Source organism: Macrosteles quadrilineatus, unplaced genomic scaffold, assembly GCF_028750875.1.
Source record: "Macrosteles quadrilineatus isolate MER2022 unplaced genomic scaffold, UCM_ALF_1.0 Scaffold_8__2_contigs__length_117827958, whole genome shotgun sequence".
Classification (NCBI taxonomy): domain Eukaryota; kingdom Metazoa; phylum Arthropoda; class Insecta; order Hemiptera; family Cicadellidae; genus Macrosteles; species Macrosteles quadrilineatus.
Window position 1 is genome coordinate 601,191 of NW_026542601.1, and position 22,060 is coordinate 623,250.

General features: G+C 36.4%; 1 protein-coding gene across 1 annotated transcript; it reads right to left on the bottom strand.

Moving 5' to 3' along the window:
- Window positions 1-234: 234 nt before the first annotated feature.
- LOC128999906 (mediator of RNA polymerase II transcription subunit 15-like) lies at window positions 235-19,797 on the bottom strand. The gene is made up of 15 exons (XM_054426677.1): window positions 19,555-19,797; window positions 19,156-19,243; window positions 18,099-18,150; window positions 13,940-14,035; window positions 13,596-13,661; window positions 11,555-11,613; window positions 9,685-9,888; window positions 8,648-8,760; window positions 7,907-7,998; window positions 7,142-7,306; window positions 5,790-5,917; window positions 3,003-3,145; window positions 2,569-2,671; window positions 881-1,069; window positions 235-381 (listed from the first exon to the last, which is right to left on the bottom strand). Exons 1-15 carry the CDS (start codon window positions 19,614-19,616, stop codon window positions 235-237), a joined length of 1,707 nt encoding a protein of 568 aa, XP_054282652.1. The 5' UTR covers window positions 19,617-19,797.
- Between the last annotated feature and the right edge of the window lie 2,263 nt (window positions 19,798-22,060).

A 22,060-nucleotide genomic window follows, 5' to 3' on the forward strand; every position in this document is an offset into this window, starting at 1 on the left:
CGAAAAAAAAAAATCGGTCCTGCGTCCAGGTCTTACCATGAGTACGAGTACTACGGTAATAGCTTATTCCCTATATGGGAAATTCGCTAAAAAAATATAAAACATAAGACACAAAGACTTACCACCGAAATTAACTTCAAAGAGCTTTCTAACTGATGAAGGTGTGCAAGGATGAAAATATACTGTTAAGTTGTTAAAATAATACTTTAATGATATAAACATTGTGTAATGTGTTCACAACCCCATGAGTAATGCAGGTGCAGCAGGGGTGGGAGACTGTGTAGGCGCACAAGCCTGTCTTACACTCATCTCCCAGGTGTCTAGTAGTTGAGACACGGAGAAGCGGCCGGGTAACTTGCGAACCCTGGACTCCAGAGCGGCCTGCAACAGTTCATCTGGTTATTTTCCTTGTTGAAAATGAGGTTTACATCTATGAATGTCTAAGATCTGTCAGCAGCTTCTTAATTGTTAGAAACTGCATTCCAACAGCATTTGAATAAAGGCATTTATCTAAGTACGTGATGATCCCAGATTTGTATGCATTTCAGTTTAATTTAGATATTGATGTATTCTAATGACATATAATGACTTTGGCTGTACACACTACTTGATGTATATGGTTATGTTCTGAATTTTTAAAGGCAATAAATATAAAGCCCAATCGAGACTGACCTGTGGTAAAGTGGCGTTGGGAGACAACAACTCTAATGGCATTGGAATAATAACACCAAAATGGAATAATGCTGGACAAGAAATTAAAAAAAACTTATGCATTGTATACCTCCAAATTTAAAAAAAAAATTATAAAACATTAGATACAAAGAAATATTTAAAGCAAAATTAAAAGAATCTTATAACATAGTTTGTTTAACAATGATACCTGCACAGCTGAGAGGAACTTGGTGGCGCTGTACTCGTGGGGGGCGAGGTGACAGAGGGGGGGCGAGTGGGGGTAATCCTCAGGTACAGAGAGACTCACAGGAGGCACACAGGGGAGGTGACGGTCGTCTAGCACACACAACAGCTGTACACAGCGAGAACCTGTCTGTTGTGTCGGGTCTAGACTGACCTGTGGATCAATGTACTTTAGGTAAAAACTAGTTATGGGCCGATTCCAGAGTTGGTCGATTCCAATACCAATTCTAGAACTTTGGTTTTGATTCTCGATTCCGCACTCGATACAGATACCTGTTATAAATTCCTTTAATAACACAAATATGCATGCTTCTTGCTAATAAATGGAGGAGCATGTAGTTTTTATTTAATCTATATAAAATAAGATAACTGCTGCATTGCTATTGATTAAGGTTACATAGATTAGGTCTTTCAGGGTGGACGCAAAACCCTTGGAAAAATTTCATCCATTTCTCCTGGTTTTCCCTGCAACAAAGGTGTAAACCCGAATTAGTATTACTGGTCGCAAAGTACCCCTTTTTACTAGGGGTATGCGAGTACCTGATATTTTTGGGTCATGGCGGGCCAACAGTTTGCCCGATGGGTCTGTTTAGGCCAAAACTCATTATTGGGCAAAGCTCAGGGCAAGTCGAGCCAAACTGAAGTATTTTTCTGTGATCTTGGTAAGCGTTTGTGAAGATGCACAATCCAAAATGTTGCAATGGTAGAGGTTGCACACGGTTTTTGGCTTGATCCAAGGAGATGATGATGTCACTATTACAGCAGAAAATGTTTTGCCCTTATCACAGATGAAGTTCACGATTTTGCCATGACGACAGAAGATGTTCTCAATTTTTTCGTGACCATGTAAGGTGTTTACAATTTTGCCAAAATTGTGGAATATGTTCAAAATTTGGCCGTAAGCTTGAAAGTTGTTAGCGATTTTGATGTGAACGCAAATGATGTTCTTGATTTTGCAGTGATTTCACAACTTAACCAAGACTGTGGAAAATGTTCTGGATTTTATCAGGACTGGGTTTCTGATTAAACACACGACAGTGTTTGGATTTTGCCGTATCTGCAGATAATGTTTAAGATGTTATAACATTCGGTTTTTTTCATGCGTTTTGTGAGTGCTTATATAAGCAAATACAGTATGTTTCTATGTCTTAAACCCTTCACCATTTGTCTTAAATTCATAATACATCAAACAAAATGGCACTAAAATCATGTTTTAGTGGACCAGTTATATTTCAAAATTCACGCATGGTCCGCGATTTCTCATGGGACACAACAAATTCACACAATTCTCGATTCCTCAGAAACCTTAGTCTTTTTGTCTTTGATTAAAATGTGGGGAGATTTAAGGAAAATTATTGACAACTAAATTAAGACTGTAAGTTGTGACAGCCTAGACAAATTTATAAACTTGTACAATAGTTTACCTAAAAAAACTAAAATGAGGGCAGTCAATAGCTTCCTATAAGCATACAATTTTAGGCTTATCGAGTAGAATTAGATAAACAGTGCCAACCGATACTCCAATAAAATTATTGGATAATACTTTCAGTGATATCCATCTACTTAGCCTATCTCAAGAAATCTTAAATCAATTTGGCCAGGTTTTACAAAAAGTTTATAGTAAACGCTTTTGTGTTGTAAAAACAACTTTACCTTGAACCTTTGATCAAGCCGTGCAATTTCTCCTTGCAAAACTTCGGGTATATCATCAACTGGCTCTTCCAACTTCTTTTTCTTCAGTGGAGGAGGAAGCATTCTAGAAATATTAAAACGGTTACATACATGCTTAGCAACTGTTTTTATGATTTGACTTGGAAGTTGTGGTTGAATCTGTACAAGCAAACATTGCTCATATAAGAGTATAGGATAGTGAAACTCAAACAAATGTAGTTGTAGATTGTTTATTCTCAATTCTGAAAAGCATTGAGGGGCAAAAGCAATTTTTATGGGGAAATTAAGCCTGCCAGAAGGGCCAGAGGACATTGAAATGTTTAAAATACTTTGCATTGTAATTTACATTGTTTAATGTTATGCAAAGTTGTAAACTATTAAGGAATATGTTTTTGTATACAGAAATATTTACTAACTTGATATCGGAGCCAAACAACGCCTCCAGGCAGGGTCCAAAGGTGCGTTGAAGTGTGTGATTCAACACTGGACTCTGTAGATGGGTCTGTAATGCTTCCAACAGAGGGTGTTGTTCTCTCAGCGTGGGACCCGATCCATCACCCTGGAGCAAGTCAGTAGGAGTAGCTAGATTAGGCCCAACTCTATGGATTATTCAATGATTTAATGCCGTCAGTTACTATGTTTTCCCTAGTCTTATAAACATACAAATATTTCGTGAACACAAACAAGCTAGTTTTTTATAGGATAGCCTAAAAAATTGCAATTATTGTTTGATTGAGGTGCAAGTAAAAAATAAACCATCCTTCAACTTCAACCTGAGCCGTCCATTGTTTAGTTTAGGTGGATCTATACACCAAACTTGGTCACTAGCTAGACTTGACCAAGACAGGACTCAAATGCTCAATTCACTGATGTATCCTGGTCGGGGAAAGAACACCTTAGCTCAGCCAATAGTCTACTGTACTAACAGCCCTGGTCAATGCACAAGCGCAATGGCTCCCACAACACACAAGTAGCAGTTTTTGTTGACCGCTCGCATAAATAATTGGAAATGAAAATTTTGTTGGGATTCTCACGACGATGGCCGTAATATCAGCTTTCAGGCCCAAAGATCAAATTCAACACTGAATTATTGCAAAGCGAATTCAACGTATTAACTTATTTACTACACATAAATTGATATCTGCATTCCAAGTTAGAGGGTTCTTTCTTCTGTTTTCTCTCGCTGTTGATGACTCTCCACACAGCCCTACTTTTGTTGCTTGATTCTACATAGCAGAATCAAGCAACAAAAGTAGGGCTGTGTGGAGAGTCATCAACAGCGAGAGAAAACAGAAGAAAGAACCCTCTAACTCGGTCAAGCTTAAATTAGATGGAGTAGTAATGAGTGACCCAGTGAACATATGTAATGAATTTAATAACTACTTTACCTCGATTGCTGAAGTCACACTTGAGAAAATTAAGAACCAAAAGACGAACCATGTGCAGTCATGTGATTGGGAGATTGCCCATCACATGACTGAGTTCACTCCTACTTCTAAGGATGAGCTCCTCCGCGTCATAGGTGGATTGAAGAATAAAACATCGTCGGGCTTTGACGAGGTATCCTCGCTGATGCTGAAGCGGTGCCAGGATGAACTTGTAGGACCTATGCTACATATTATCAATTTAAGTTTTCAGGAAGGACATGTACCTAGCAAAATGAAGCTTTCCAAGGTCATTCCCCTTTACAAGTCAGGAAGCAGGACGGAAATGGGAAACTACAGACCCATCTCAATGGTCTCAACTTTCTCGAAGCTGATGGAAAAAATTGTCTTCCAGCGAATTGTCAAGCATCTGGAGAGAAACAACATCGTCCTCGAGGAGCAACATGGATTTACCTGGAACAAATCCACTTCTACAGCTCTTGTGTCTCTTTGTGAGCACATAATAGATAAACTCGAAGCAGGTGATAATGTCATGGGCATTTTCCTAGACTTAAGTAAGGCCTTTGACTGCCTTGGCCACGAATTGATATTAAAAAAACTCAATACTCTGGGATTCAGAGGTGCTGCGTTGAGGTGGCTTCAGAGCTACTTAGTCGGGAGGGAACAAGTGGTTGAGATAAAACAAAACATCAATGGAACCCAAAACGCCATCAGATCGGACAGACTGCCAGTAAGTCGAGGGGTCCCTCAGGGATCAGTCCTGGGCCCTCTGCTTTTCGTCCTCTTCACAGCAGACTTTCCCGCTTACACGAAGCCGTTTTGCAAGTCAATAATGTATGCCGATGATACGGTACTCCTTATGTCATGCAAAAACAGAGATGACCTGGAAGTCCGATCTTACATTGCTATGAATATGGCAGTAGAGTACTGTAATATGAACGATCTCGTATTCAATGTAAAGAAGACAAATCAGCTCAATTTTGGTCATAGGAAGGAGGAGGTGTCCGTTTTCCCTGACATTGAAAGTGTTGAGGCCACGAAGTATTTAGGTGTGGTACTTGACAGCTCGCTGTCATGGTCAGACCATCTTGACGAGCTCTGCAGGAGGCTCAACACTGCCATCTTCGCCCTCAGAAGAGTGAAGAGTGTTAGCACCATGGACGCTGTCGGAATTGCATACAGTTCTCTTTTTGAGAGCCATTTACGTTATGGCATTGTTCTTTGGGGCGCTGCAAGTCAGGTGAATTTGAAGCGGGTGCTCGTACTTCAGAATAAGGCAATTCGTACTCTGGTGGGACTTGATGAAAGAGACAACTGTAGAAGAGCTTTCATCGACCTTAACATCTTAACTGTGGTCAACATTTACCTTCTGGAAGTGATCAACCTTGCAAACTCCGCAAATTTGAAGAGAAACCAAAGCCTTCACGCATACAGCACGAGGAACGCCCAGGACTTCAACCTGACAGTACACCGCACAACGAGGTTTCAGCGAAAGCCCACATACGCCGGAGCCAAGCTGTACAACATCCTACCAATGGAAGTGAAGAGGTCTCACCTTGGTTCTTTCAAGAGGACGTTGCACAAGTGGCTGATTGAACGACCATTTTTTTCTGTTGCAGAATTTTTGGACTGGCCCAATTTTCAAGTGTAAAAACATGGACTCATTCGATTTTGTACACATTTTTGTATTTGTAAATACTTACTGACCTAGGCCTATTGTTTATGACGCCATTTTCAATCTTGACGATTGCTTAATAAAGTATCTCTCTCTCTCTCTCTCTCTCTCTCTCTCTCTCTCTCTCTCTCAAGAACACTAACCCTTTTCAGATCCAGCTTTTCCAAAACAACTTCACATTTTAGAAGAGTTTCCAGAGGCACTCTTTTCCCTGGCGTTGACAGAATTTCTAACAGTTTCTTCATTTTACTAACTTTCTCCATCTGACCATCTGTAAAAAAATTACAATTTAAAACAATATGTCAATACCACCAAGTTGCACTCGCAATCATTGATCTTGAGAGCAGTAAACCACAATATGGTGGCTCTCTAGCTCTCCGTTATTCTACAAATATGGCTAACTGCAACTAGGGTGAAACGCCAGCTAAAGTTGTCCATAATATCACTTGGTTTTACCCAAAAGCCCACATTACTGAATATATACAGGATGACAATTAAGCCTTAGGACGACTTTATAACTTTAAAACGAAAAGAGATATCAGAAACAAATTTGGCACGTCATTACTGGTAATAGTAAGCTACTTTTCTGTGTACATGGTGATCAGATGTCACGTATAGGGGACGGCGACGGCCCACAGGGAGTAAGTTGAAAAACTTAAAGGTAAGCATTGTTGATATGTGTGTCAAATTAAAGGTCTTGTTGAACTAAAAACAATGCCACAAACCAGACCTCAAATAGACAACCGAGTCAAAAATGGCAGCTGTTCAAAGATTTCTTGAATCTGCCATTTTGAATCTTTAACGGCTGCCAATTTTTACTAAGTTGTTCTTTTGAGCTCACATTTAAGGCATTGTACTCTACAAACAAAGACCTTTAATTTGATATGCATATCGCCCTATGCTTACGTTTATGATTTTCTTGTGTCTTGTGGCAGGCGCCTCCTGAAGAGGTAGCATATAATACCATTGCAAATTCAATGAATCTTTGTCAAGCTGTCATTTTTGGCTCGGTTGTCCATTTCAGGTCCGGTTTGCGGCATTGTTTTTAGTTTAACAGGACCTTATATTTTGTGTACATATCAACCTATGTTTACCTTAAAAATTGTCAACTTAGTCCCTGTGGGCCGTCCCCTATAAGTGACATCCCATCACCTTGTATTCCCCCTTGTAATCACCTTGTACACAAAAGGTAGCTTACTACTACCAGTAATGTTATGCCAAATTTGGTTGTGATATCTCTTTTTGTTTTAAAGTTATAAAGTCGTCCTAAGACTTAATTGTCACCCTGTATATGTATCTATGTACCAAAACAAACAGTTTTAAAACTGCTTATAACCTTACAATTTGCACCGAAGAAGTAATGATGTTATTATATAGGCTACTTCATAACTATTTATGACCTGGAGTGACTCTTTTAATCACAAGCTAAACAATTAACAGCAACTTTATGATTTTAATTGAATTTCTAGTCCGACCCATAGTCTAAGCTACTAACCCTCATTTCCCACACGGGCGATGACACGTCGTAGAGGCTCTATGTATTTGCTCAGTTGGCGCACCTTGGCTTGGTAGGCCTGTTCCTCTGTCTGACTGTGAGGACTAGGGGTCGGGACCGGCTGTCCCGGGGTGTTAAGTGAACTGCTTGGGGATGGAGCCATTCCTGCAGACAACACTAGCAATTAGTGATCACTTTACGTCAGATTAGATTGGACACACCTGGTGAAGATGAGTAAGAAACAAGATCAACTGTATCTTCGGCTAGGACCATTTATTTAGAGCCTAATGATAAAGGACAAATTCAGAGCGGGTTAGATTTTTCCTTAGACCCTGGGTGTTTGCAGTCTGCTTTTCATACTGTCGTTAGGTAATATTTTATGTAAAGGTCTTTGATTTTATTCTAATTTATTATGAAGGTAAATTTTGCCAACTATAAATTTAAAGTTTGAAGGATTATTTGTATATTATACACTTACAGAAATATGTTTACTCCTTAACACCTACAATCGGTTTCTTCAGTGGGTCTCTCCAGTTATTCAAGAAACAACTGTGTATAGAGCAGAAGGTTAAGACAGCTGGATTCTTAAACCTTCAAAAAGCAATTTATATTTTAAAGGAATAATTCAGTAAACTTATGATTACTAGTCTAAAACTATATTAACTTAGCTACCCAGTTGAGTTAATTGTTAAATGTCAAGTTTTTTGTCGTAAGTGTTTCTTTCTTCAATCTACAGTCAAATGTCTTACCGAGTACAGAACTTACCAACAGAGCGTAGAGAACTTCCCATTCCTCCAGATGTCATTCCCGGATTCCCTGGAGAAGGGACCAAAGCAGGAGAGGCGACCATTTGATTTCTAGGAAAAGTACAATTAATTTAGTAAAACATTAGTTAGATCATTGGTTAAAAATTATTAACACCAAAATTACTTCTGTAATAAAAAAAACCAACAACAACATACATTTATAAAAAAACTCCTTTCTCTACCAGTTATGTAGGAGGCCTTTAGTAATCTGTCAAAACAGTTGAGCAAAAAATATACATTTCAGTTTGATTGAATAGTTTATACAAAAGTGTTTGTATGAACTATCTAATAAAATATAAATGTTAGTATCCAAACTAGGGGTTGGAATGTTCCATAAAAAAACAGTGTAAAAATGCCAAAGGATGATATATGCACACATTATGTTAGAATTTTAAGAAAATATCTTTTCATGTTTTTTTTTTTTTTTTTTTTTTAAAGTTTGGTTTTCATCAGTTCATCAGTTGGTATCCAACCACTTCAAGTCTGATATCAATAAGGATTGATAACGTTATCAATTTTGTTTTGATACTAAAACATTAACATTGATGTTTTGTTAAATAGCATTGGTAATGACAAATAGCACATGGGCCCAGGTGATCACTGTAACCACTCGGCTACCCAGACAACCAAAAACACTCAGACTTGAGGTAAAACCCAAAGATTAATTAACAATAATTAACGAGGTAGGTTTAAAACTTACGAGGTAGGCATTCCAGCGGGTGACTGGGTAGGAGGGGTGGGGCTCTGCTGCAGAAACTGATTTGGAGCGACGTTGCGAGGTCCGCCGTAGTTCTGGCCAATCATCTCAGCTCCCTAACAGACATGTGGTAAACTCAAAAAGTCTCATAATACAGAATAAAATTGAATATCTATGCTGAAATATACAAGTTGAATTTTACTGACAAATCTTAGTACAGGTAACTAAAATGTTAATTTTAACTGATAAAACTAAAATATGTTTCAAGTTTTTTTATTCACCTAATATTCCTTAAAGATGATTAATTAAGTCAGGAAAAACTATAAACTCTTTACATTGGTGTCATCGGTGTCGATAATAAAAATTGGCAATTAACTGTGATTCAGTTGCATATGGGTAAGCCTTAAAACACACATATTCTACCTCAAATCACATCCTAGAATCAAATTGCTTAAGTTAAACAGTTGAACCTTTAGTATCAAGGTACTTAGTTGATAATATAGAAAATCTGTATTTAATTCCGTAGGTGAATCGGTTCCCACAAAATATCACGTTATTCGATTCATTTTAAAGCTTAAGGTCCAAGTACAGTGGGAAAAATATCAGATGTGTCCAAATGTACCCCTGCTCTGCCCCACAGGCCATCAAGGATCCAGTGATTTTCTAATGGAAGTACTGATACAGGGTTTCTATAAGCTGTTTTAAATATACCAGCTGATGTGCCTATTTGTTTGTTTATCAATTTTAGTGTTCTGTTTTTAGGTTAGAATGGTAATGCAGTGTTGAATTGTATCGTGTTAGGGGAAGACTGGGACTGCGAAGGAGAGTATTTGGGAATGGTGCATAGTATAGGGAATGGTTAAAAATGTTACAACGGAGGTGAAGGGGTGATAATAATCGTTACCAAAATTTTAGGCATCATCTTTTATACAAAAACGGTGTAATCCAGAATAGTGTTGGTAGCCTAGACCAACGCTGCCTGCATGCATACATAACTAAAAAGCAGTAATTGCTGTTATAATCCCCTAGAATATATTTACCTTTCTCTGTTGCATATGAGAGATCTGGCCAGATATAGGACTACCCATTTGTCCAGCCATGGGTCCCATTGGTCCCATCTGACCCCCCATAGGACCCATGGGACCCCCCATAGGACCTCCCATGGACATTTGCGACTGCATTGGTCCACCCATTGGTCCTCCCATTGATCCCATTTGATTGCCCATTTGGCCGATAACATTGCCCTGAAATAACCAAAACATGTTTTACAATATGCAACACAAAAAAACTTTGTGAAATGTAACTTATAGAAATATATTATGCATTTGGGCATAACTAATAGGTTTTATTTATATAACTAGCTGTAACCCGCGGGCTTTGCCCCGTTTAACTTCTTAATTTTCAAGATTATCTCGTTCGCATGGCTCAATCACGTCCTGGTTGAAGTTTGTTCGCTACGCTCACTCACCTTTAGGTTGGAGCTCGTTCGCTACGCTCACTCACCTTTAGGTTGGAGCTCGTTCGCTACACTCACTCACCTTTAGGTTGGAGCTCGTTCGCTGCGCTCACTTGCCTTCAGGTTAGCTTGTTCGCTACGCTAACTCGCCTCCAGGTTGAAGTTCATTCGCTACGCTCACTCACCTTTTGGTTGCAAATTAGCTGTTGTCATAAATGTAAAAGAAATAATAGTGCTGCACCCTGTTGGTAATCCTTGTAACTTTAATGCTATTGAACATCATAGAACAGAACCAACTTGTTTAATTGAAACAGCTGTTAAGATTCAATAATTCCATTTCTCATAAGGTTAACATGGGAAACTCCAGAGCCACTGGGGCGGAGCCCGAAAGGATTTTTGAAATAAGAATATGCCTATATGTTAATCGGGAATGTGAGCTATCATCATGCCAAATTTCAGCCCAATCCGACCAGTATTTTTCGAGTTTACTTTTCCCATACACACATACACACATACAGCAACCACCTCTTTTTTATAATAGTATAGATATTAAATAATCGTAAGATTATAGAAGAACTCAACTTAACAGTAATCAACAAAATGAATAATGAAATAAAACTCTTTCTTCTTTATGTACCTTTAATAAATCATAGATTTACTGACCTGAATTTTAATTCCAATTCAATGGTTAAGTTGTCAGGTTTAGAATAAACAAAAACATACATCGGTTGAGCTACTAAGAAAATGTCGCCTATTAACTGATGTTAAATGCCTTATTTTATGTGAAACATTTTACTACTGAACATAGCCCTAACTAAACATTAAATCTCCATGTTTTAGCTGTTCTCAGTTTTAGAATTATGGTTTAATTGAGTGTGCTAATGGAAATTACTATAGGCCAACTTTTAACCAAGTCAAGATGATAAAACTTTGTCCATTTGACGAATTTTAAAATGGTCCAAGTTGAATGATTTTTTTCACAAATAGTTCTCTTCTACCTCTTCTACTTCTTATACATACCAAGTTTCATAACACTCGGTTAAAAAAGGGTAGGCAAAAAAGATTTGGTTAAGAATTTAAAAAATGGCAGACAAGTGGTGAACAAAGTGTTATTGGAAATGCAGGACACTCTCGATTATCCGAGCACCCAGGTTATGCGAGGTCTTTTTAGGCCTACAATAAACGGGCCAGTGTACAAATAAATTGTCGGAATAAATTTCAAATCAATCTAGCGGTTTTAAAAATAATATGCAACTGGGCGTTTTTTAAGCAAATAAATGAAGATTTTGAAGCTTTAAGCCCAATGATCAAGGCCAGTTTTCTAAGGATAAAACAATCAGTGATTAGTAAACAAGCTTAACATTAACTTAAGTTATCTAGTGAGACAGGGTTTTACCCCCAGAACCACGATACTCTAAAAACCATAACTGACACAGAACATTTAATGTGATTACCTGAACAGGTGACTGCATTCTTTGTTGGTTGTTGGGTCGCTGATTGAGAGTCTGAAGCACTGTAAGGTTAGAACGTTGGTGTTAGAAACTCAAGAGTCAAGATAAATAACTATAGATCATTAGATTGTTAGGTTGGTCAAACAATATTCTGCACTTATTCACACCATTCAGTATTCAGCCTATGTGATTATTCATTGACAAAATGTGTATGTTACCTTTGATGTTTTCTAATAAATCCGTTGTAGTAAAATTCAACATTTACTGTTCTGCGGGAAATAGGAGACATTTACTCAGTGATAGAATTGTTTTTTTTACTTTTTGTTTGTCGGTCAATTTATCAATTAAATTAGGGCTGTATCTATTTGAAACGGCAATATTTTTTTATTACGGCTATATCTTTTTCATAATCACCGGCTTTTAGGGGTAGGTACTGTGAGCATTCTACAAATAAAACTTTTGTACTCTGCTATCTTGTGCTGGGTGTCAGTTTGTGAACTTTCTACCTCCTTCAGACAAGAGTAGTTCTCATATGGATCTGACGAAGGTGTTTATGCCAAGATGCGCATAATCCAGAGGGATAAATTTGTACTCTAAGGCGACAACAGGTAAATTCAACATTTTTATTTACTAATTAAAAAGTATACAACCGATTATACACTTAGTGATACTTTAAGTGAGTCTAAGAATTGTAATTCATTAAAGATTGGGTGGTAGTTTGTAGAAATATCAGATTATAGGCAAATAAAAAAAAACTTACCAACCATTACTGCACAATAATAATTATTACATTAAATTACCAAAATGTTGCTATAAGAAAAATAATAATGTAATTGTAAAACAATTAACGTTTCCTTACAACATGCATTAAAAATTGTTAGAAAATATGACTACAAAAAGAAATATCCTCACAAAATTACATTACACCGCAATATTTGAATTAGAATTAGACATTCCTGTACAAATGGGCAGGGTAAAAAAATCAACAGTTTTAAAATGCAATATTTTTATTTCACACTGTAAAAACTAACACATTGGTCTAACAACTTTACTGGCTGGAAATATGAGAGTGGAGGCCTCACAGAAGCAAGAATAAGCAAATGTTGGGTAGAAAATCACAAACATTGTTTACTCTGCTGAATCCTCAATCTTCAGATGCGTAAGAAAGTTTTGAACTGAAAATTGAAGTTTCTATTTCACCAAAACAGTCAAGTTCTCAGAATAGATTACATGTTTACGGTAACAACCCACAAGGAAAGGAGGTGTGTTTCAAGACTAAAACAAGTGAAAGGTGGATATCAATTATATGACTGCTTTGTTACTGACTTATACATGAAAAGAGATTGATAACATTTTTTTGTGGAAGATATGAACTATCATCGGTGTTAGAAACAGCAATGAAAGCTAGATGCATATTATTAGGGGAAATGAATAGGAGATGATTGTAGAATGGAATGAGATAAATATGTGTAGATTTGTTACTGATTAAGACAGAATAGCAAGTCCAAACAGATAGAAAACTATATTAGTAGAAGGTATATAAAATTGCATTGTTATTACTCTGAAACAGCAAAGGTGTATTTCAAACTGAATATGAATCAAAAGAGTGGAATTCTAGATAAGATGTAGGTTGAGATGAGATGATCTGTGTAAATCATCATCCAAGAAGTAGGCCTATGGAGGTTTGATGTGACCTTGATTTCTCCACAACAGAAAGTAAAACCATTACCTATTACCTATTGCCATAGTAGAATTCCATCATTCATAAGCTTGGTAGGTCACGATCTTATCACAGAATAACGTCTTTTAAGAAATGATGATTCAAGCACTCTACAATACTTCCCAAAACGTTCCTAACCTGCAGGAGTCTGCCTTCTCAACCACTCAGTTGAGACTGTCACAGTGTATGGTAGACTTTACATTTATTTAATGTGTAAAATGCATCCATGTTTCCCAAATACAAAGCTAAATGAATTTCAGTCCAAACATTCATGGTGAATTAGAAAACAAACAAGTACAAATGTTAAAGTAACTTTACACTTACGATTGGTGGCAGTGACAGGAGCCGGTCCTTGTGGCGGAACTAATCCCATCATTTGATTGCCAGATCCTGAAACAAAGATTTTGTTAGATTTGTACAAAACAGACACACCTTGGTGAAGATGACTGCAGGACGAGTGTTGAAGGAATGGGACGATAGTATTGTTATTGACTAAGATCAGCTGTTCCTTTTAGCAAGGACCATTGTACAATGTACAATTATTTGTTACAGACTTACTTTGTAATACGTTCACACTACATCGTACCAGCTATCACACATTAGGTTAGTTCTCAACTCTCAACCAAATATATTCCTCAATGTGCTAACAAGAGACAAACTTGCCGTACCTTGTCTAGCCAATGTCTGAAGAGCATCAATCGGGTTCTGCATGTTCTGACCTGCCCCTCCAGCGGGTCCGCCTAGAGCTGGATTCTTCTTTGAATCTAAAAAAAATACCTCAGGTTACTTAGATCCAAGTTTTTCATATTACTTTCATAAGAAATTTCAATAAATTGCCTACTACTCATACCTAGAAATTTTTTAACATTGCAGAAATTGTTCAAGGGATGAAACTTAGTTTGATATGCCAGATAAGAGAGATAAATACTGCAATGCACTATCCACAATAAAAAATTGATTAAAAGTAGAGTAACTATAATTATGACAATAACACAGTGTGTGAGAGGCTAGTTCAACTACAGTAGACTCCCTCTCATCCGAACTCCTCGGGACCAAGGCCAGTCCAGATAACCGTTTTTCTGCTTAAACCTACATCCCCTATAACTCGTTATTTAGGACAGTCTATACATGATACAGGGTGAAAAAGTGTGATTCTTGTAACCAACACACCCATTAATCTAAAAATGTTCAAATATCTAATAATATTTGTTTGATAAGACTGGTTAACATGTTATTTTATGAAACCTGCGCTTATTTCCGCCCCAATTAACTTACATGTTTAGATTAATGGATGAAAATAACAACAAAATGTATACAATACACAAGAATCATAAACTGCTGCTTACATAATCAAAACCAACTTCGATATCATAATTTTAACAAATTACAGCTAGGCCTAGGCTACAAAAGAAAATTTGGTTAAAAAAAAAGAAAAATACCACAAGAGTCCTTAGAGTATAGGAGGCCTATTTTACCTGACTTTACCCAAGCAGAGCTGGGTTTCCAGGTAGTTACAAGTTAAAATACAAAACTATATTTTAATAATGACAGACACAATTAGGATTAAAATGTTTAGCAAGCTCAACTTACTAGACACAGATAAGCAGGGGTTTTTTGTGAATCATTAAACTCTTTGTATATGCTCTGTGTATGAGGATATGGCTAGAAAAAAAAACAGCTATAGGGGGTCCCAAAAATATAGGCTACTGATTTTTGAGTGTGTACAGCAAATGGTCTGATTGCGAGAGTGTCTCCAAGCTAGGAATCTCAATCCCAAGATCCCCGAATCCCGGCCGATTTTTTATACCTAGAAATCCTGGGATTGGTGACTCTTAATCCCGGGATTAACGAGATTGCAAAAACTATGTTTATATTGTTTTTTTTTTTTTTTGTGAATTTGAGGATTTTTATTTACCTATGGAAAACTAATAAATATAGTCCAATAACACTTGAAACACATATACTCTTTATTTTTAGGACGATTATATGAAATGGTATAAGTAATGATCTTTTTGATTGGAAAATTAAATTATCATTAAACTCAATAGGCGAACGAATGTAGGCCTAAATATATGTTTCAGTTTTTAGACGATTTGGATTTACTTTCTGTATATGTTATTATACATTAGTTAGAACTTAATTATAGTAGGCCTACAAGTTATTTTGAGTTGTACTTCTGACATTAAACGTAAACAACGCAATTCGTGTAGCAAACATAACATTGCAATCGGAAATTTAAGTATTATGTTCATTGAAGCCATAAAATATAGGCTAACTATGAACACACGATTATAATCTAATTATTAAGATTGCTTATATTTAGGGTCTATAACTTTATCTTTGAATTTGGTTATTAGTGTGGCGGTTAAATTTCTTACAATCTAAAATTATGTTTTTCATACACATGCTACTACATAAGCAGATGGTTTATTGTTTTACAGTATTTTATATTGTTTTATTGCTGTCAGTCAAAATAACATTTTTACGCTGATACTCTTGATTCTTCCCATTTTCTCTTAGCTATATTTAGTTTAATCTATCTATTAGCGTGACGTATTAGCCTACATGCGAGTGTGGTTGCTTGTGATTTTTTTAAATGTATTTATTATATTCTAGAGTGACGTATCAACATTTATACACTGTAAATAAGAAATAAGGGCGATGTGAAAGTTCGGCGTGGTAATATTTATTTACTTAGAAAACTGAAACATTACGCAGTGTACCACTGGTTAGGCCAGTTTAAAAAATTAAAGTACTCAACGAGGGGACTTCTCACTCATTTAAAATGGCTAAAAAGTTAAAAATCACAATATTATATAATCCCGAGATTTATCCCAGGATCGGCTGAGACGAATCCCGAAATCCCGGGATTGGATTGAAGGCCCTGGATTGAGAACCCTACTCCAAGCCAGGGCTAGAGATATACAAGGGCTAGGCCTCGTGAGCTCAGAAAGTAATGCCAGCTGGGAGCTGGCTCCCCTCCACTCCACCGCTGTGACGTCACAGCGGTACCTCGGGCTCCCAGCACCGTATAGCTTTGCATGTGTGAGCGGTGGTATATGGTTAAAGTATGGATTTTAATTGTATTTATTTATTATTTCTTCATAGCCTACCTTTTAGAATTAATTGAGGTTATATAAAATACATTGAGGTTGTATAAAAATGCATTATAATTAGTATTTTGTACCTTTTATTAGAAGGAAAAGAATTTCAATTTATCAATTACATTTTATTATACATATTTCAATCCATTAAAATACAGTTGCCTGACTAACGGACCTCAATCTCTGTTAACCAATAACCAAGCAGTCGAGTTTTGGTGTGATTTTACTTTATCAGTTTACATCATGAATTATAATTTGTAAAGTAGTAAATGTTTAGTTTTGATATTATTTATTGTGCCTCGACTGAAATGTGACATTACTTTTGGAAGCTTGAGACACTATTTTACTTTTAGAAGCTTGAGACACTATTTTACTTTTCCCGTTTTTGAAACATTTCGTCATAATGAACAAACGATTTGATCGCCAAATGAAAAAGAAAAAAACTAGGGAACTATTGTAGAAAATATAAAAAAATATTTTTTTATGTAGGCCTATATTTTCTTTTATAACTATGCATATTTATGTAGGGGAATAAGTTTACTTTCATTTTATATAGTTGGCATGTGGGGTTTATGTGTTTGAAAAATAATATACAATTACATGTGTGAATAACAAAATGTTTTTCTAGACAAATATAAACATCTATTAAAAGTCATAAACATTAATTGAAATGATCATTTTACATAGCCTATACAACTCTTACTTCATTTGATCTCTAATATTATTGCCTAAAAATGTTAACTTTTACTTTATAGGCCCTATCTTGATAATACATTTATTTCGCTTTTGTTTGAAATTTGTAGTGCAAAATCGTGAAACTTGTCATTTTATTGTTTTTGGACCATAACTTTGTATGTTAATTGGATTATTTTACATTTCAATGTAGGAAAATAAATTCCAAATACTTACTTACTTACTTACTAAGTAAGCATATTGCAAACAATATGTATATCTTGAAGTTTACATGAAAAATTGTATTTTCTACCTACAGTACTGTCAATATTTTCTACAAGATTTTAAATATTTATTTTGTTGCCATTTTCAAGTTCTTCGTTTCATTATGAACACTTCAAGTATACGGTTCAATACGTTTGGTCTGTTGGTTTAAGCCTATATGAATTTTCGCTAATATGACTGCAAAAATGCCTTGCCACTACAGAGTTCGCCCATTGCAAGTTGAAGGGTTAACGAAACACGCTTTAAAAATCACACTATAAAACTAAATTTAATACACAATTATTAATATGCGCGTAGATGCCGGGTGACATATGCTAGCACTGCCGTGCTAGGCTACCGTCGCGCCGCGCCGATGTACCAGCGCTACGTCACTGTGGAGGGACGGGAGAGGGGAAGTAGGATCAGGGGGCGACCGCTAATATCAAAGGAGTGAGCCAGCCCTTGTATATCTCTATCCCTGACTCCAAGCGGAAGCTGAATTAAACAACCAAAATAAAAAGAGAAGAAGAGGGGGAGTTCTGTTCCCTAGGAATCATCTTATTGCAGGCCTATCGCCCTTAAAATTATTTAGTAATTTACAAAAAAAAATATAGGCTAAAAAAAGAAAATCCAAATAGAATAATAACTTAATAAATAAGACGATTGACCACAGCCATTGTTTTTTTTTTCTCCAACTCCACCTCTGCAGATTTATATTTATTAGTTACGTACCTAAAAGATAATAAGTTAAAGTTATAGATAAAGAAACAATTCAAGACATACTTACTCATTTCTCGGACGTGTAAAATAAGCCGGGCAACAAATCCCAAATATTCCTCCTACAAATAAAAATTACATTGTCATCAATTTATTTAAATAAAAGGTAAGAAAGTTTATTGATATTGTCTAATATTAATGTACTTATGAGGCTACTAATATTAGAGTAGGCCTATAAGATATGAAAACAAATTATCTTAATGAATGTGTATAGGTAGGCCTAATCCAGTTTGATTAAATTATTTTAGCGAATAAAAGAGATTTTTGTTTTTGCTTAAAAAAAACCCCAGAATTTACTTAAGTTATTGTCATCTACAACACCTTATTATACAATAAGTATTGAATGATGTAATAGTATTCCTCAAACAAAGCTCTTTCATGTTGAGACAATTAATTTTATCGAGTTGAAAGTTTTGAAAACGATTTAATCCAACTCCTATCTTGTAGCCTAATAGGCAACATTTTTAAGTAACATTGTAATATTAGCCTATATTATGTTACTAGTCCTGAAAATAGGTGTTTACCGGACGAGTGTGATCGTTCCTGTGCGAGACGAAGTGACGTACAATATTTTACGCCATAAAGGTAACTCAACGATACAATTTTGTACAAATCCTTATAATTTACCACTGACTATTTTTTAATTTTTTTCCTAGGAGTCTAGGCACGAGCCTGGGATTGTTTTTCACATTACTTCAGGCTAGACCTAAGGATTGCGACAGTATCACTTAGATAAAATCCATTGGTGATTTGGCGGGATTTGAACCCGGGTCCTCAGGCACGGAAGTCTCACACTCTAACCACTAGACTAGCTCGCTCCCCCAAAATGACCACTGACTATAGGACCAACAATCATTACTCATAATCTAGGTTATGTTTTTGTTAATAACAACTCATCAGCTGGTTGGTGTCCTGTAAAAACTACAGTAAGTTTATGTTTTAATTAAACCCCATTTGATTAAGCTGGCGGCAAACAGCTGTTTTCTAAACTAAATCCTTACGCAGGAAGTTTGTTAAAATGGTGTAGTTAGTGCGGCGTAAAAATTATTACTATAGGTTCTACTTACTTTGGTTTTGGCCTTCTGAAACACATGGTTTTCCATTTCCATGCTGTTTTTAGTAGTTGGCATTCCCGAGCTTCGTATTGCTTCCTCGCTAAAATAAATACAAATCAAATACTTTTCAGAATTGAATTTAGGATTTGTCCTTTAGTCTAAAATAATAATAGCCTACATGGACATTGTGGTCTAGGGTTACACAGTAGCAGCAAACATGTACAGTAAGCATGGTTTTCAAACAGAGCACTTAAGCTTAGGCATGCCAATATTATGTGGTCTAACAAATCATCGTAACCTTACTGACTAAAAGAGCCGTAAAATATTAAGATCTTTAGTATGCTTAGTTAATTTGGTTATTTCATATAGGCTAAGAACGAATATTATCAATGAAAGAGTAAGTTGACTTACATTTTAGCAACAACACTTTGTCTAAAGTTTGGCGTTCGCCAAGAAGTTTCTTCTGCCGACATGGTCGATGATTGTTCTTCAACAAATTAGCCTATATGAACGAAGTTATAACGATGTGATGTGAAATCAAATAATAGGCCTAAGTACAAAGGAATAATTTATGTGGAAAACATTATCAGTATTGTGAGTGACAGTCGCTGCTGACGCTGACGACGAGATGACAGACGAGACGACAGGACGACTGACGACACTACTCACGACTCACGCTCACTCAGTACTCAGTCACTAGTCAGTCAGTCACTAGCAGTGTTTCCATAAGCAAGAAAAAATATCCCTGGGCCAACGTCAAAAAATCCCTAGTTATCCCTAGTCCGTGTTCTAATAATCCCTCCAATTATCCCTCTTCATCAAATCAAATCTAGATAACTTATTATTTTTGCAGCAATACCAATGGATATCATGTATAGCCACCTAAAATATGGTAACTGGTGGTATTATTCTTCAATATCCCATATTATTTATAAAGTAATACTATATAAAAAACATTTTTGCCCCATTAAAACCACGGCCATCTTTAACTCCAGGCAGGCCGCGGCCTGGTAGAATTGGCAACGTTGCAAGTACCGTAGTATTGTTTAGCACCAGACGTCCCATAAGTTAACATGGAAATAAAACATAATGTAGAATCGAAAACCAAAACAATATAAATTGAAAATCTATTTCTATACATACAATATGGAGTCAATATTTTCATAGCCCAGTAACCAAGCTTTCATATTTATTATAAAAAATACATAAAATATCATTAGCTTAGCGTTCTCCAAACAAACACCTTTTACAACACTATACTTGCAACGTTGCCACTTCGAAGGCCGCGGCCTCCGGCCTGGAATTAAAGGTAGCCGTGATTAAAAACTGCCTATGTGGTACAAAACAAGATAAATTAACTAAAAAAATGACACAGATAGTTATTAAAAATTTTATAAACTAATAATTTTCATTTATAAGTAATTACAATTGTTTCAAAAATGTTACTCCAGTGTCAAAATTTCAAACTTATAGTCTTTTTCAAACATGGCCACCATGCCTTGGTGAAAAGGTTACACAAAGTTACTTTAACCAAAAACATCATAGAAATCACCGGAAAACAAAATCAAAACGAAAACAAACATTCGACATTTTTGACACAGGGCACAGGGCTACTAAGAAACAAATACAGTAATCTAGATCCGCCATTACATTCCACCGACCGACTTGTCCTTCGCTTGTTTTGTGCAGTGTTGGCTGTTACTCTTCCCCTTGTCTGTTCCGACTTTGAAACACTACGTCACTACCACTACCTATAACCATAGATAAAACATACTCCTTGAGGAGTATCTTCCACAATCGATTTGTTACCAAAATCTGGGGGAAAAGTAGTATAATCAATGCGTTACGGTGTCTATGCCTTGCAAAATTAGCCAAAATAGGTCCTTGACGTTGTTGAAATACAGCCAAAATGTATTATTTTATCAATATTTAAATTTTATAAAGTCAAAGGCCTGAAATCCCTAGAAAATCTAAAAAATCCTTCAATTTCGCTGATTATCCCTAGTTATCCCTCAATCCCTTTTCAATCCCTCGAAGGCCCTAAATATCCCTAGAAAGGGATTTTTATCCCTCAAATGGAAACACTGGTCACTAGCATTTAGTCACACTAGAAACACCAGTCTACTCCACTCCACCATTGGTTCAGACGGAATACGGAATTATTCAGATCAGATTCAGAGATCAGAGGACTTGGACTGAGTTGAGTTGGACTTTCTTAATAATTCTTTGATTCTCTGGGCCTCCCCCTATTGCCTGTTGTTTTGTTAGTCAAATAAAAAATAGTCATAGTTAGTCTTGCTGTCTTGTTTGTTTGTTCTTGTTCTCTTCTCTATCAGAATCAGAGACAAGCCTGGTTTACACGGGTCGAGTACGGTGGGCGAGTCAGTGTGCGAGTTGCCACTCGCTCTTTAGCTCGCTTGGTGTAGACATGCAGGCGAGTCGAGCAACGGGCGAGTTGATAAAAAGAGGTCAGTTGAGAGCGAGTCGAGTGATTTAGTTGAAAACCGAGTTACTCGGCCCAGTAGCTACCCCCACCACCACGATTTGCCCGCAAAACATCTGTTTACTGCTCTCAAGTGAGTCCAGCGACCACAGAATAAAAATATTTTTTTTATTTTGTGGTCGCTGACAATGTTGACGTTACCTATGTATTTATTTACTTAATGGTATAATAAATCTCTCGAATCTCTCTTGAATGAGTCGATCACAACGATCAGTGTTTTTGGGGTTAGTTCAGTATTTAGTAGTGTATGCCTAATCACCCTCAATACTAAATGGTTCAGTTGAACAGTTGGCCCTGTGTTGCATTGTCTTGCTGTTCGTAAATCTACTCACTATTATAAAATTCAGTTTTCAAAATTGTTTTACAACTTAAGATCTACAGTTCTACTGGAACGATTTTATTAATCAATGGGTT

Coding starts and splice junctions, on each gene's coding strand:
- LOC128999906 (XM_054426677.1), bottom strand. CDS start 19,616: ATGTCGGCAGAAGAAACTTCTTGGCGAACGCCAAACTTTAGACAAAGT. Junction 13,662..13,939: donor TCAGACATTGGCTAGACAAG/GTACGGCAAGTT, acceptor TCTTTGTTTCAG/GATCTGGCAATCAAATGATG. Junction 7,307..7,906: donor AAGTTCTCTACGCTCTGTTG/GTAAGTTCTGTA, acceptor TGTTGTCTGCAG/GAATGGCTCCATCCCCAAGC.